This window comes from Centrocercus urophasianus, unplaced genomic scaffold (assembly GCF_019232065.1).
Source record: "Centrocercus urophasianus isolate 14NV4802_14NV808 unplaced genomic scaffold, USGS_Curo_1.0 seq_29, whole genome shotgun sequence".
NCBI lineage: Eukaryota > Metazoa > Chordata > Aves > Galliformes > Phasianidae > Centrocercus > Centrocercus urophasianus.
The window spans coordinates 12,483,419-12,500,688 of NW_024884855.1; the positions used below are offsets into that span (position 1 = coordinate 12,483,419).

General features: G+C 40.4%; 1 protein-coding gene across 4 annotated transcripts; it reads right to left on the minus strand.

The window, feature by feature from the left end:
- Positions 1 to 126: 126 nt before the first annotated feature.
- On the minus strand, positions 127 to 16,974 carry EIF2AK1 (eukaryotic translation initiation factor 2 alpha kinase 1). 4 transcript variants are annotated; one of them, XM_042827760.1, is made up of 15 exons: positions 16,878 to 16,974; positions 16,345 to 16,503; positions 13,410 to 13,546; positions 12,683 to 12,714; positions 12,125 to 12,224; positions 11,496 to 11,576; positions 10,943 to 11,042; positions 9,421 to 9,472; positions 8,349 to 8,433; positions 7,258 to 7,369; positions 6,425 to 6,531; positions 1,684 to 1,804; positions 1,518 to 1,597; positions 720 to 953; positions 127 to 326 (listed from the first exon to the last, which is right to left on the minus strand). In XM_042827760.1, exons 1-15 carry the CDS (start codon positions 16,972 to 16,974, stop codon positions 204 to 206), a joined length of 1,620 nt encoding a protein of 539 aa, XP_042683694.1. In that variant the 3' UTR covers positions 127 to 203. The 4 variants fall into 4 exon arrangements, with proteins under 4 accessions (XP_042683694.1, XP_042683691.1, XP_042683690.1 ...); XM_042827757.1 differs by having other exon boundaries at positions 7,258 to 7,339; positions 8,349 to 8,721; XM_042827756.1 differs by having other exon boundaries at positions 8,349 to 8,721.
- Between the last annotated feature and the right edge of the window lie 296 nt (positions 16,975 to 17,270).

A 17,270-nucleotide genomic window follows, 5' to 3' on the forward strand; every position in this document is an offset into this window, starting at 1 on the left:
GTTTGTTTAGTTACCTAAAGCAGTCCTATGCAAATACAAGCTGTATTTTGAATTTTTCCATCTTTTTTCTCTGTACAATTTAACTTGGAATCTTTTCGGTTTAAAGAACAGACAGGAAAATCAAAATGCACCAAACTATTTTTATGTAAAAAAAAAAAAGTTTTTCTATAACTTAACATACAGTAGTTGTGTTCTTCCTGTACTTAAACTGGAGAACCTTGTTTCATATGTTCATCTTGTCCAGAGGAAAGCAGTCTTAGTTTCTCTTTCAGCTTTTCTATTTCTTCTTCTTGCTCTCTCACCTTTTGCTGTAGATTAGAAATAACCTGGAGATGTGAGACAGCTGGTTTATTTACAGGCAGGGATAAATCCTCATCAGTGTATTGGCACATCTGTAGTCAACTACAAATAAGATTCTGCAGCACAGATCTTAGTGGCAAGGAAAGGGATAACTGTAACAAAGACTGCAGAGCTGACAAAAAACCTCCGTCTGCAAATCAAGTGTCCAGTCTTAAGTTACCTGCACTTATTGGCTATTTTTCTCCTTTAAAAGAGCTGGAAACAGTAGCCTAAATATTCTAACAGGGAATAATGATCTCAATCACGCAATTCTCTTTAAGTTTTAAAATAGGCACAAGACAGGAAAGGTAAGGAGATTGTTACAAAGCAATTTAGCTTTGATATTTTTTATCCTGAAGGCTGATGTTGGCAGTACTTACGTGTTCTGTGGTATGAAACAGCTCACTGTCACGAAGCTGAGCAGCACTTGGTCTTTCTGTGGATACCTGACTGGTGAGAAGTTTCACATACTTGGCTTGAACAGGCCATTTCTTGTAGAAGTTACGAGGAATGTGGCCATTCCTTACATTTGTTATAACTTCTGCTCTTTCCATTTCTGTTCCAAATGGCTGGAAGAGTTCTAGCAGGATAACACCCAAGCTATACATGTCTGACTGAAAAAGGGCAAAGAAAAAGTTCTGGGATAATTTCTACTTCAAAGGACCAACCAGATTTCATCTCACAAACACTGCAGTGAGGCTTATGACAAAGTTTCAGGATAAGAAAAGTTCTGTGGCACTACTGAAGCAACTCAAATTCAAATCCATACAGATTCTTCAAAATGATCTCAGAAACACAACTTCTGGATTTAGCAGGCAAAGCTGAAGTCTGTTTCAGCAAAAAAATGGGAGTAACCGTAATTGACCAAATTGTTGGAAAAAAGAAGAAAAAGTTGGAAAATTAACCAACAATGACATCACTGAGAAGCTTATGCTTTATTCCTATGATATGTCCTACGTATGCCTTACAGAAACAAGAATCATTTTACTGTCAGACTTTCTTTTCGGATGAGTGATGCTATTAACATTAAGCATATAGTTTCAGTATAGTTACCTGCATAACATTTCAGGTTATGCAGGTAGACATAAAGTGTTACCCTGGACAATCTGAATATCAGCACTAATCAGATAATAGCATTTAAATGTGTTCATAGAGGAGGGGTAAAAAACAAAACCTACCTTGAAGTCGTAGTCAGACCCCTGCAGCTGTTCTGGGGAAGCATATAGGCAAGTCCCCACACCTGAGGTATGTGTCAGTCCTTTAAAAAATGAGTTTAGACTTATTAATGTCTTAAATATGCTAGAAACTTAAAACGCTGAAACCTACAAAGATTTCTGCTCTTACCATTTATCCTTCCTGTGTGAAACCACTGGTCTGCATCATCCCAAAGGAGGTCTTGGCAGGCTAATCCAAAATCTCCTATTTTAACTTGATGATCTGATCCATGCAAAAATATATTTCTGGGCTACAAAATAAGACAGTGTGAAGTATTAAGATATCTATATAAAGGATTATGAATTGCTGAAGTTGCATTCAGCTGTTTCAAAACCTGTTGCATCCAGTCATTCAGATGTGTAGGACAATGATTCTTTCATACTTTCATCAGTGAGATAGAAGAAAATAGTCAGAGTGTTTCAAATATTCACCACCATTTGGGCAGAAAGACTACTTACAAAGGATCCAGGAAAAAAAAGAAAAGAAAAACAGGGAAAAAAAAGGTTTAGCTAAAAGATAATGTACTTCTCAGCAGGAAATGGCAGTTTTTCAGAACAGTAATGTTAACAGGCAAGAATGCACAGCAAGTGAAACCTAAGTAGCAGAAATCAGTACTGAGATCACTGGGCAAGACCTCACATAAAACAAGAGTCCTCTAAACGACAAGCACAGCTGCAAAGTGCCAAGTGTTTTTCTTGGAAAGCTGGAATGGAAGCAGTTGCTGAGGCTGCTGAGTGGAGCACTGCCTGCAGAAACACTGAACGAGTTGTCCATTTATTTCAGCTGCACGAGCACGGCTGAGACGCGTTAGCAGCACGTGTGCAGGGCGAAGGAATACTTGCCACTTAAAAGAAAACTACATCCAATTACTGTTCTTTACTTACTCTGCAGCAGTTTCTGAACTTAGTGCAGTGCAATGAGAACTGCAAACAATGTTGCTTCATACAGACTTTTCTTCTACTAAATGATCAGCTCTAGCAACACAGCAAACAGAGCAGAAGCCTTTCTTCAGTTTTTAAAACTTTTGCTGCTTTTGCAATACTTTCAGAATAGCACAGTTACTTCACAGCTGTTCTAGAATCAGGCAGCCCAGAACATCACAAAGAAAGGCACTGCTCAAAGGAAAGAGATCAAACCTTTCAGTTCTGATTACGGATTGTCATTACAAAAACTGTAACTCCCTTGTCTGCCAGTAGCAGAGTAAGCAAGACAGCCAGCAGCACTGCCACTGCCTGTGCTTGCCCTGTGCTCTTGTGAGGGCAGAGGACACAGATTGCGCTGTGAAGAGCTACGTGAAATCATGATGGAAAATGGCGGGAGTTAAAGCTTTACCATCTGTTAGCAAATAGCGAGTGCTTGGAAGGACCCCCACCTCACAGACCTGCTCTCCCTCCAGGTAACACTCCATGTGTTATTGATATGTATTTATTTATTTTTAAATTCAAAAAAAATATAAAGAAACATTCAATGATTGTGGTTCCCTGATAAGATCAGACTCATAAGTCTTCATAAAATCATAAAGAGGCCACTGGAACTGCAAGCATAAGTGTTACTCTGGGGAGAAGCCCCTGGGGACTCCCAGCTCACAGCACAGGCCTCCACGTCTCACGTTTCTCTGAAGGATCAGGCTAACAGGAATTTCAGAAAGAATGTCAGGACCCTCATTGATCTGAGCTGCAGTGAGGCAACAGAAAAGGTTCCTACAGAAAGTAACCTGTTTGAAGCCGTGAAAGAAAGGATCAGGACAAATGGTCACAGTGAAGCTTTCACAGTGGAGGATATCAACAAGCAATTGTTTTATTGAGCTGTACCAGGAACTCACTGAACAACGTATTCATAAATGATGTAGAAAAAGGGTGAACAGCGAGATAAAGTTTCCTGGCAGAGAAATAAAGATGAGGTCTGAATGCCAAGAATCATAAAAGGATCTTGCTGGTCTTAACAGGCAAAAGGAATTCAGTGCAAATAAACATTACAATGCAAATAAAAGGAAAATCAATTTTACACGCTCAACAACTATCTCTAAGCTGATTTACTGTTCAAGAGTGGTAACAGCCCTAAAAACAGCAATTTGATGCTCACTGCTGCTTCATGACGCAAAATGCACATCACCAACTTTTTTTTTTTTTTCCTTTGGAGAGGGTAGGGAGATGAAGAAGAAAACATTACACAGTCCTGTACAAATTAATGAACTGTCACCTCCAATACTGCCTCTCATCTCAAATACAATTACAGAAACACAGAACATCCCTGGTTGGAATAACACATAAGAGAAGTGGAATGACGTGCAGAAACAGTTGACAAGAATGCTGAAAATTTGCAATGTCTTTGATTCAAGGAATCACTAAATATAAAACATAAGACAACCTGTTAGGTTTAAAACAGATCTATTAAATCAAACGTAGAATGGAAAGATTGAGTAGGAAATACCACTCAGTCTGTAATTTGTGTAAACAGCAACCAAAAACAGAAGCAGTACCTGTTGACTCAGACTCATTTATTGTTGACTATACTGCTGAAACTGAAAACTTATCACGGTAATTTTTAAAACAACATTTCCTGATCTGAATAGAGAAAAAGAGGCAAGAATCAGTCACAAGTTCATGGAGCCACAAGTGACAAGTTTGTCCCAGAAGCTGCTTAATATTGCTGGTTTGCAATGAATCTGATGACAGAACTGACCCATAACAAACTGTAATCCACACATCCAGAAGCACTGCTAGATTGTATCACAGATCCACTGGAACTTCTGCCTGCTTATGATTCTTCTGTGAGTTTCACTGACCTGAAATCAAACTATATTGACACATTTCCATGCTATAAAACTGGGAAATATAGGAGGAAATTAAGTATAACACCATTTGTTGCATTCCTGCTAAGCACATGGGAGCAGTGATTAACAAAAATAAGTTAACGATCCAGCTGCTCTTCGGTCATTGCCATCCATAGAGCTTGCTCTGTTTTGTGACCTTACTGCGTTACACTCCACCAGTCCAGAAGTATTTTTTTCCTCAGTAAAAACGAACTAACTTGAAGCTATGTTTTATGTTACAGAAATAACCAGAGGCTACACAGCACTCCATCTCCTACTCAACTTGCCCAGTGCCTGCAGAGCTGCGATGTCCACTTGAGGCAAATCTCAGAGAAGTCGGCCAGCTTCACAGAGTAACACAGAAGAGTGTCTCTATCTTGCACAACGTAAAACACCAGATAAAGCCTGAAATGAGTAACTGCAACTGTGACCACCTGGTACACTCAAGTCAACAGTCTGATGATGACTTTCCACCTACATCCATTCTTTTTGAATACTGTCTCAACACAAAGGACACAGCCAAATCTGGCTGGATGCCTCTTCACATAGCTGCAGGGTCACTGAATGCAGAGGCAACAGCAACTTTAATTGCATCTGGAGCAAACACCAATTCTACTATTACAACTTGTGGCAGAACTGCCCTCCACATTGCAGTGTGTGCAGCATCATCCAAAGCAAGCAGAATTTTAGGTGTCAACATAGATTGCATCTCTTTACTATTAAGTAACGGAGCCAATGTAAATATCCAGGATCATGAAGGACGAACAGCTGTGCACGAGGCCTGCTCAGGGGGTAGAAGGGAAATAGTCCATCTCCTGTTGGAGTATAAAGCAGACATGAACAGTCTAACAAGAGATGGGCAATCTCCAGTCTTTCTTTTTCTTCAGAAGAGATCACATTTAAAAGACAGAGCACTGCTGAACAAGTTGCTGGGATTCTCATATCCACTGAAGTTAAGAGATAATCAAGGAAATCTACCCACTGGCCTTCTGTTCTCAAAATTCCAAAAGCTGAAGGACTTCCTTCTAACACTATCACAGAAATTACTGTCCCTGGAGGATATCTGCAAGATCACTGTTAGAAGAATATATGGAGAGAACAGCAAGTACTGGCTCAAAACCAGGCTTCCAGCAACTGTATGGAATTCATTATACAGCTATGAGAATGTAGGAAAACTCGCCTGTGATGACACTGAACAGGAAAGCAAACCGAGATACTGTAAACCCTGAACAGCCTTAGCGAAATTAAAATTGATCCAGAATGAAGATTAATGTTGTGTTTTCTGAAGCAGCTCCAAATTTTCATTTGCAGAGTTTTAATTACCAAGGTAATATTTACACTGATCTCCTCAAAGAGCTGCCATCTCTTTGTGCAGAAAGCTTCTGAAGGAAGCAGAGCAGAATACACACTCACTTCACTGCTAGTGGGTTACGCGAGGTTAAGCAGGAGTGAGGGGGAAAAAAGCAAGGTGTAGTCAACCTACACTTCACATTTAAGCTAGCCTGTAAGTTAAAACTACTCTTATGATTAAAGTTCAAAAAAAAAAAAAAAAAGAAAAAGCCACACACACAAAAAAACACAACGAAGGAACACACAAAAAGCATCTACTGCAATCCATTCAAAGTGTATTTTTCTAAGTCTGATCTTCACTACATTTAATAGGAATTAAAATAAACTTTTAATTCCTTCATCGAAGTCACCTACAGTCTGAGTCCCTTACATGAGACCAGAACTATTTTGAAAGACAGGAATTAATTTGCAAATGAGGGAAAACTTAAGGAGAAAAAAAAAACTATACTTTGAACATATCACAGAATGGCCAGGGTTGGAAGGGACCTCAAGAATCATGAATCTCCAACCCCCCCCCGCCACAGGCAGGGCCACCAACCTCCCCATTTAATACCAGACCAGGCTGCCCAGAGTTTATTTTTCATCTACAACAGAGCTAAATTTAAGAGCCCATACCCCCTCAAAAGTTGTGAAGCTGGTTTTTTTTTCTCCCATCACAGAAGCTACCCTTGTTTTCTTTAGCCTCAAGTGATAACCTAACAAACTTACTTTAATGTCTCGATGCATCACTCCCATGCTGTGGATATAGCACACTCCTTCTAATAACTCTTCAAAAATTTTCATTGTCCAGCTGACATCCACAAGATGGTATGGACCTTGAAGCAATTCAGAATATACATTATTTGGCTAAATTTTGACGAGATACTTAAGTTTATGTTACTATGTCTCACTGAAACCAGTTTATTTATGATATGGAAAAAAAATTTAATGGAACGAGCACGGTTTAAAAGATGGTATTTCCCACAGTTCTCCTAAGAAAGTATTTTGAAACCCTAGAAAGTCACTAAGCTCAGAATGCAGGTCGGTTCCTGGAACATCACTGCATCTGCATGCAGGTTTCTCCAAGTCCCACCGCACAGTTGTACGATTATGAATTTAATGATCACAAATCTGAAGTACCTGCATTCACTACCTGTCCATTTGTCTCTGACTGGAATTCTGCCAATCTGCTTTGAATGAAGAAAAAAAATAACTACTGCTTAAACAACTTTCTGACAAAGAGCAGATTCTCTCATTTAAAAACTGCTCCAAGCAAGCATCACCCATACAGAGCTCTGTGTTGGTAACAAGTACGGCTCTGGCATACATTCATTCTTTTTCAGAGCTGTCTGAAAGTCACAAACTTGAATCTCTTTCAACAACATCTATCATATCAAGGTTCAATACTAGCAGCTATTGGATGAAACGAATAAAGAATCCAATTAAGAAGATCCATACTATAAGCTGCTGAATTAAAACATCCTGCAAATGAACTTCTAATTGAGAAAAGGTCACTATTTGCTTTATAGCAAGGAAACTTTAAAAACAGCTATGAATCTTACCAGCAGCATCCTCTGTTTTCTCACTGCACCTTCTGTTACGGGCAGCAATCCAGTCCCACAAGGACAGTTCACACAGTTGCATCTGTATATAAAGCATCAAACGATACTCCACCTAACAGCAAAACATGGTACTGCTGATGTAATGAACAGCATCACCTTACTTACCTTCTTTAAAGGCAACAGAAACTAAATTTATCTTAAGCCAAAATTCAGTTACCAAAATGACAACAGATACAGTACTACTGCTATCTAGTTTGGGCTTTGATTTTGTTGCTGCTGTTCTTCCTCAAATTGTAGCAATTGTTATAAGACCAAAGCTAACGGAACAGCCAGCTAGATTTATTATATATATATTTAAAGATTCAAATGAGACTATAAAAGCAGTTAGAATTACTGCATGGAGGTTCATTCTGACTTAATCGCGTAAACAGATATAAAACAAGAAAAGTCAACCTGTTGATATGGAACTGTATTTACACAAACATGTAAAGTCATTCTCAGACAATGCATGTGCTCATTTGAAAATCTGGACAACTCAGACACCTTTAAAACCTGAGACTTCTTTCACAAGGGAACTGCAACTGATAGCAAAGGCTTGAAACATTCCTGAGCCATCTGCATTGTACAAAACACCGCAGGGGTAAAACGCCAACAGTTTAAGAGGCGAAAGCAGAGTGGTCATTCCTTCCCTCTCACATGTAATCTCACGCTGGACAGGGTCAGCATCACATACCCAGGCACTTTCACCAATATCTAAACTAGCTGCTGTTGCTGAATATTGAAAATGTTCAAGTCTGTTGGTTTGTTTTCTTTCTCAGAAACACAGGAGTAGCACTTTTTACTCATGTAAGCACATCAAAAGGACCCCGAATGACTAACAGAGACTTTTCTGTATGTGAGTTTTGCCACATACACATTGCTGGTCGTTTTCCTTGTAATTACTCAAAGTAATAAGAGTCAATACTCTCGGTTCTAATAAAAGTCCTTTAAAATTTATCATTATAAACAATTCCTGCAACATCCACATTTTCCTTTGCAGCCTTCATGAAATCAGACAGCAGCTAGATGTACTTAAGGAGAGCTGCACTTACCTCGAACCCTCCACAGAGAGCTACATCATTCCCAGAGCACTCTTCAGTGCAGGACTCACTTCCAGCACTAGCATCTAGATCCAGACTACAGGGATGGCCGTATGATGAATCATTTTTAAAATCAGTTGATCTACAGTCAACACTACTGACAGAGTCTGCTTGTAGTTCTACGGGCGATTCACATCTATTTGGTTTCATACCTATTTCCTTACTATTGCTGTTAGTGAAATCATTCCTTACATCCATATTCTGCACCAATTCACTATCCTGATTTCTAAGATATGTACTGTCGCCAGACTTTTCTTCTTGTGAAGTAAGGTCAGCAAAAATAATTGAACTACCACTTTCCACACTCTGAATGTGACAGTGATCACTGAAAAGAATAAAGAGAGAGAAATCTAAATGCAGAGTTTTATGCCATGCACTTGCAATACACCATTCTGAAAACTTCATTTTTTATTGCAAACTGTACTCCAGAGTTAAGAGTTCAGCTACTTCCCCACATAGAACTTTAGGATCATGAACTGCCAAGTGTTGGCTGCAACCTTTTTATATTCTCCCTGAGCATGGATTTCTGGCAGCTGACCCAGATAGCTCACAGACACACACACAGCCATAGGTCACAGTATTCACTGGGTAGAACTATGATGATTCTCTCCTTTTCAGTTAGGAAACTGCACTGTAATATTTTTCATTGGACTCCACCTCCTTACCAAAAAGGCTAATCAACACTTCTGAGAAACAGAAGGCCCCATTGCCCTAAAAAGACTCTGCAGTATTAATCAATGTTGGCAAATACCATAAAGCTTTTGAAGCAAACGTGAACCCCATACTACACTCAGGCACTCTGAAATTGCGAGATCCAAGGCAGGCAGGGGTATCCAGCAACATTCTTCAACTCAACCAGAACAGAAACAATGACAAGGATAACTAATGCTTTTTCCTTGTTGTAATTAGAAAGTAAAAAGCAACACGTGCTGAATTCTGTACTCTTTTAACGCTATTTAAAGAAAAATAAAAGCATTTGAATTAAAGAGAAAGAAATGTTATCGCTGAGGTGTGTTATACTTACTTGCCACTCTCCTGTTCCAAGGGTAACGACTGCAACTTCAATATTGTCTTATCTATTGGATGAGAAGATAGGTATGGTACGTCAGGAAACAAAACATGCACATACGTACTACAAAGCAATGTTTAAGCTACAGCATCTTCCTGAACTCCACTATTTGTAAATATCTTTCTCTTTGCAATACAAAAGCCATTTCTCAGACTAAGAAACAACCCCGAGTAATCTGTTCTTCCTTTTTCTTTAAAAGAAATTAAACATTATAAGAAATCTCTGGAAGTGTTAGATTTGGTTCCTCTACATGTTCACCCAGCTTTGATCCTTAATTACTCAGCCAGTTCAAAATAAGGCCTTAAGTATAAGATAACACACAGCTAAAGAAACAACTCCTCAAGGCACCCCCATCTGCATCACTTTGCTGCTGTTTTGAAAATATCTGAAATAATTTTCAATAAAAATCGTGTACTCACATGAAAAATAACTTTATTTTAGCACACATTTCAGAAGCAAATACAAAATAACTGTCTTCTAAGCCACAGAAAACCATTAAGTACCACAATACCCACTTGTTACACTTTCAACATTAAATGCCCGTAAGGTATTCCTAGCACTCAGAAGTTGTATCCTTCAAGATTCTCAATATCACAGACTTAAAAAGACTTGTCTATTTTACTATACTATCAACTAAGTATTTTCTTTTGTGCTTATAGCAGGCTGGAAATCAATTCACTGACATGAAAAACAATAAGGTCAGACAGAGGATAAGCAAACCTCCCACTAAGTGAGGATCAAAAGATTTAGCTGCATTCCGGAAGAGAATGAGAAAGAAAAGTCACCAACAGATTAGGGTTTGAAAAGGACCAAAGGACAAAGTGTGGGAAGAGCTGAGAACAGAGAAACCAGGGGAAAAAAGGGGAGGGGGGAAGGGGGCAAAGGATGTGTAAAATGAACATAAAAGGAGATTAATTCTCCTTTTATATATATTATACATATATATATATATATATACATATATATATATATAATAACCAGTACAAAAAAAAAAAACAACAAACAAACAGATGATCTGTAACTGCAGAACTCTATTTGTCAAATTTAAAAGTCTTGCAGAAAGCAAAATAAGAGACAGGGGTTTTTTTGCCTTTTGATTGTTTTTTCCCTTTTGAAGTACTTCTAGGTTCTTTCAGGTTTTCAGAACTGTTTTCTAAGTAGAAAGAGGAGCATAGTGGGAGATTTACCCTACTTTGCCACAACCATGACATTTCAAAATATTCCTAGTTTGTGTGGGTTTTTTACTCCTACTCATCACTTGTTCTCCTGTAGCTGAAGTGGTTCATCCCCAAGCATTCTTCTTCTCCTTCTTAACTCACTACATTTTGAGTTAAAACTTTTTATTGCGTTTTACTTAACCTCAGCCAACTTTAAAATCCTTGCCAAATATTTCCGGAAGAAAAGCTAATGCTTTCATACTTCCAAATTCATTACTGAGTAACAGATAAGCAAGAATTGCTCAATATGCTGTACTTTCCTTTTGGGCAAGCTGTTTGAACCTGTTCCATCCAAGCAGTGTGATAGCCCACAATATGAGGATGCTGCAGTCCAGCCAGCACTTTAACTTCTCGAAGGACCTAAGAGGACAAAAAAAAATCCCAAACAACCCGGTATGACTGTTCTTTAGTTAGACTGCTTAGTAAACCCACAATATAACAAGAAGAATTCCTGAGGAAAAATAATTAAAAAAAAAAAAAAAAAAAAAAAAAAAAATCAAACAAATAATATTATAAAAATGGAGGAAATTTGGAAGCTTTAGAACAAACTACAATTTTTATATACGGATAATACAATCAAAATCAAGCTAATATACCACAGCGAAAGTACTTAAGTATCTCTTAGTCACTTTTTTCTATTAGGTACAGATAAGGTCAAATCTATGGAAACCCAGACTAACAAATGTAAATGCTGTTTTTAATTAATACTTCTTGAAGGCTTGAGAATTTAGTAATGCAGTTAGTGCTTAAATCGAAATCGGTTAGAGCAAACAGAGAATTAAAAGAGATGGGAGGAAATGAAATAAATAATACCTTCATGCAATCTCTTCTTGTAGCCTTCTTAATATTGATTTTTTTAATAGCATAGAACTGACCATCTAACTTGTTTCTGACCTGAAAACAATTGCAATACGACAAAATTATTTGCTGAAGTGTCTAAGTTAGTGAGTTATTAAAACCTTTAGAAACAACTATCTTCTATCAATTAATTTCTGCACTCTATATGGATAACTTCTTGCTTTAATCAGAAAGTTAAACCAGGACGAGGCTTTAGCTGTCTAGGATGAAGATTCAATACCTTCGCCTTATTTTCAGGGCTGCAAACTTCTAATCCAAACTTTGTGAAACACGCCCCTCTACAGCTATCTCATCAACAGAAAAATGCCAATAGGCCCTGATGACCAACAAGTCAGGTTCTCAGTACATCTGAGGGACCACAACTGCCATCTAAATGTGGCCTGTCCCACTTGGGGAACCTGCACTTGGCCGTGCACTGCAAGTGTTCAGCAGTGCTCAACATCGGATGGACAGTTTGTGTTCCAATTGAAGTTGCCTTCTTTTCAAGCAACAACTGGAACGTCGGCGTGCGCAGACTAAGCAGAAAATGTAAACTTCAAAGAAAAACGAGCTATAAACTGTTAAGCTATAAATGAAAAGAATACCTTGTATACTTGGCCATATCCTCCTTTTCCCAATCTTGCAATCTCATCAAATTCATTCAAGTATCGTGAAGTCTGTGCTTCCAAGAGAACTTCTTTTTCCCTATTCAAAAATTAGGCTGCATCAAACTAAGTTACAACTTTCAATGAAGTTATTATATATGCCACAGGCAATCCAGAAATACCGTTTATATTATGAAAAGAAGAAAAAAACCCAATACCTTGGCATTGCCATACTGAATACTGAAAGGCAACAGTATAGCACAGGCAGTTAAGGTGAGAGCACACTATGTGCCTCAAATCCACATCCCAAATTAATGCGAGTATTCAAATGATTTCTTTAAGTGTATGCCTGGTAACTCTTGTTTTCCTTATGACCACATTAATGACAGCTGTCGTACTGAAGGAGATTTCATCAGACCATTTTGAGAGACCATCGAGAAATTTCCACTTTTTTCTGTGTTTCAGAAATTAAATACAAGGTGTGGCACATGAATCAAATTCACACAGAACTCTAGGGAGGAAGTTGTTTAGTATCTTTTCAATGCTTTGAATACATACCCAATTGCACGAGAATCTCCATTATCAAGTTCCTATGAAACAATAAAATCCAACATAAAAACATGCCACACAGAGCAATAGGTCTACCATGCCATTACCACAAACAGCTTAATCAAAACAGAAACTAGAACTGCGCTCCTAGAAGAAAACGAGTTCACAGATACAGACAGCCATTCATTCTCGAGAGCGAACTGAAGTACTGCCCTACCGGCGAGCAGCTAAGGTCACTGCTGGAGAGAATGCTGCCCTTCAGAGCAACCCCTGCTGGCAAACAGGATAACACGAGGGCTCCAAAACATGCTCAACACAGCATTAACTGGCATAGTTGAAGCAGACAGATGAATAAACCGCTCTGACTCAGCCTGAAGCCCAACACAAGGGTACAGTTAACCAGAGCAGTTAAAAGTCAGAATGCATGCCTGCCTGCTGACAAAAAAAGCAGTAGCAATGTTTAGAACACTTTGCCTATGTTTAAAAAAGAAAAAAACATTTTTTTAACACTACTATTTAATACAGAATGAAATATTTCTGGTTTCAAAAACATCGATTTGCACCTACAGGTCCAGAACACACCATCTCAAATAGACAAGACAGAACTGGAATTCTATTTGTAGTTACTGAAAACAACCAATCCAGTATTAAAAGAACCCCAAAACAAAATATTCTTTAGATGCAATGTGTTAATCCCTAAACGCAGATGCTGCCAAACAAAATTAACAAAGCTTACCCCATTAAGTACTTGTCGGTTAGCTGCTTTCATTAGCTCAGTAATGGCTCTATTATGCTGCAGTCTTACAGTACTAAACTCATCACAGAAGGCAAAAGGGGAGAGCAAACCTGTTCTCGTGAAAGCCTGTCGAAGTACTGCACAAAGGAACAGAAAAAGGTCACATTAAACACAGCTTGCCAATAAGACCATGTAAGCAGTTGTTTTCTGAAATGAGCAAACTTTATTTGAAAGAGAGCGCATCTGAAAACCTGAATGTTCAGTCACTTCTATCACAATGGCCCTTCCCATAGGGATAAAAGCTAATTAAACCCAAACTAGAGTTGCTCTGGGGGAATCCCTTTGCATAATGCAGCTAATTGCCATGCATTTTGTCGCATTTCCTGCTCTCTCTTATCTCAGCGGGTGAATCATTCAAACATTCACCTGTTCACTCCTTACCTTTGTACCACATTCTCTCAGAGAAAAGAGCAACTCAAAGCATGAGGACACCCATACAGTAAAGAGGCACTACAGTGTTATTCTAATTCCCATATCAGCTCACATTTGTTTAAGTACTGTAGTAAAGAAATCACCCACACCAAATTGCTGCATACTGCACAGCCAGGTTAAGCAGTGCTGTGACAGAAAGAACTGATACTGGAGATGGGTGCAACCGTAAAGACAGTACAGGAAATGTACTGCAAACACTTAGGAGTTGCAAGATCTTCAACTTGCTTGCAAGATTTTCTTTGGTACTGAAACTTCAAAATCAGCCTGTTATCTCTCAGTGGACATAAAGCACGCTGAAGTGAACCTATAAGGAACTGGGAATTTTGCAGTAAGAGCGTTATGGACACTTACATGCAACAGAAAAGTGGGGGGAAAAATCCACCCAAGCCAACATGACCTTAGTAGCCACAATCACAAAACAGATACGATTACTGCAGTACCACTTGGAAACCAGCTTCAACTCTACCAATGCAGCACTATCATCTGCCACAGAAGCACACTGGGAATGGAACAGCTGCACCATCAGCAAGGGGCACAGGCTGCATCAAACCCAGGCCCCTGAGAGAGCCTGTGAGTAACCACACCTTAACCAAGGCCCTCAGGTCATAAGGGGGGACCATAAGGGCTCAACTACTATTGGCTTAAATAAAACCCTAATAATTCCAGGATACTTCGAGTCTTCTTACTGTCAGAGCTGGCAGTTATCAGATCACAGACAGACCTCAGTCTGTCCAGGACAGCAGTGTCTCCCTAATGGTGCTTGTGCCTCTTAAGTTCAGCCTAGACAGCTTAGGGATGATTCAGTTCTTCTCTTTTCCTCACGTTCCCATGCCTCCCAACTCCCCCCTGCACTTTATTTATAAATTTTGCATAACTGCTATTTTACTGACTGTACACATAATGGATGTATACCAGTATAAGTTGATCTCTACCTTTAAAATGTTGAAAAAAACAACCAGGTATTTTTAATGATTACTTACCATTAAGTAGGTAAGTATATGGCTAATGGTGAAATACTTCTGTAAGTTGGCGTCCCTACAGTTTTTCCTCTTCCTTCCCAATTCCAGAAATGTTTTATAAATTATTTCAACTACTGACATGATAGATAGATCTATCACATAGGGCAGCCTATACTTCGATAGGAAAGCCAACTTAGCCCTTTATAGAACAGAGAGATAAAGGATTGCAGAATAGGTTTACCTGCATCTTTGTAGAGATGTGACTTTTTCCCCCTATATAATATTTAGCATACAATGAAATAGACAAGTATAATGTTCCTTTCTCCAGTCCAATCACTTCTAAAAATAGTTTGTCTTTATAATTAAGTGTGTGTACACATCACAGTACAGAGCAGTCTTACCTTTCCAAGGTAAATTCTCTTTATATAGTAAAGATCCAACCCATCTGTCCAACATCTAAGTCTCAGCCAGCACAACCTTTGCAGATTACTTCATTTTAACCTATACAGGTTTAACAGGTTAAAAAATCCAGTGCCTTAATATTTTACTGAAATGATCTTAAATCATGAATCAGGCCTATCAGCATAGGCTGGCCTTACCCACACAGGGTGACCTCAACTTCTTACAGAAAGTTTCTTTTTCATCAGTCCTAAGAGCTATTTGTGGTTTTGTTCTTTTTTTGGCAAGTTCTTTTTTTTAATATAAAGATACAGCAAAACCTGGTGACAAACGCCTACACCAGACTTAAAGAACGAAAAAGTGAGTTGCCTGTTACTATAGGATGCTTCAAACAGAAGCAACATAACATGGCTATTTTTATTTTCTACAATGTATAGCATGTATATATACATGTATATACATGTATAGCAAGGAAAAAAAATGAAAGACGGTTTCTGAGATCATTATATACATGCTTAAATGAACAAAATACCTAAGATAAGCCACACACCAAAATGAACAGATTTCAGGAGAAACACCTCACGTCTAAGAACGCAAGCTCTAGAATTATGTCAAAGGATTCTGTTGAAAAAACATGGGACTTCCAAAATCGCTTACTTTGACTTCAGAAAACATAATTTCAGCAGACGTGGAGAAGACAATGCCACAGCTACTTCTTGATAAATATTTCTAACAAGCCCCTCTTTTATCTGTTTTCAGATCCGATTTAATATCACCACAAAGTACAACCTCCCTCAAGCAAATTACCTTGCTTTCGCTTCCCTTCCTGTGACACAACTCTCATGACTTAACTGAAAGAGAACTGCCTGTTCTTTGTACTGACAACTGCAGTGGTATTCATTTATTTATTTTTTCAGAAAACAGAGGCCCTCGGTACCAATTAAGCTGACTTGGAGTCTTCATCCTCTCCTGAGAACTACTCCTGTCACCCTACAGGATGAAGCCCGGAGCCTCTCACTGACAGAGCTCTGCAATGCCGAACACGCGGGCACGTAATGCCGTAAGGAAGAACTGCTCTTACTAACTTCGGAACAAGCACCTCGAGTGCACGGGGTTGTGCGTGTACATGTGGCACAGGTGCTCCAGCAGCGACACCAGGAGCAGCTGGTTCTGGATGGTCGAAGTGAAATTCACAAACTTCTGCGACCCATTGGCCACTCGCAGTTCTGCCGGCACATCCGACTCTGATGAAGAGAAGTCACAGACCGAGTTAGCTCACCTTACGTCGCCGTCCGCGCACCGAATCGAAGCCCGCAGCGCTCCCACAGCTCAGCGCGGCGCGGCCTCGCAGAAAGGCACCGGCTGCTGCTGAGCGAGAAGTTCGAGGCGCTCACCGGAGACCGAAACACGACTAATGCTTTGAAACACCTCCAGGCGAACCGAACCGCCGAGGCTCCCGCGGCCGCCTTCGGCCTCCATCAGCCCCGGCGCCGCCTCTCCTGCTCCGCCTCTCCACCGGCGGCACCGCGGTGCTCCGACCTTCCCCACGCAGAAGGAGCCCCCCCCCCAACTCCCACCCCTTCCTCCCCGCGGCTCCTCCCGAGGACGACCCGCGTACCGTCGAAGCGCGGCTCCGGGCTCTCCTCAGGGAATTGAATGGCGGGCGGCCGGCGGCGGGTCGCGGCCTTCGGGGCGACCTCCCGGCCCCGCCACATGCCCGGCGCTGCGCCCGCGGCCTGCTCCGCCGCCGGCACCTGCCCGCCTCTGCGCAGGGCGGGCCCAGGGCCTGGGCGGGCGCTTTACGGTCGCTCCTGGAGCACAGGGCGGAAAAACCCCATCCCCGGGGGGGGGGGGAAGTAACGGGGCCGGAGGCAAACAGAGCCGGCAAAGGGCCCGGCTCAGCGCGGGCCGCCGCCTCCTCGACCCGGGGGCCCCTAAGCGCCCCGAGAACCGGCCTGCGGCCGCCCCGCCTCGACCCTACGGAGGTGGCAGCCCTCAGGCCCGGCTCCGA

Excerpts from the sequence above, each read along its gene's own strand:
- EIF2AK1 (XM_042827756.1), bottom strand. The coding sequence starts at position 16,974 with ATGTGGCGGGGCCGGGAGGTCGCCCCGAAGGCCGCGACCCGCCGCCGG. Across the intron at positions 9,473-10,942 it reads TCAAACAGCTTGCCCAAAAG|ATAAGACAATATTGAAGTTG; the intron begins GAAAGTACAGCA and ends CTCATCCAATAG. Across the intron at positions 954-1,517 it reads GGTCTGACTACGACTTCAAG|TCAGACATGTATAGCTTGGG; the intron begins GTAGGTTTTGTT and ends GCCCTTTTTCAG.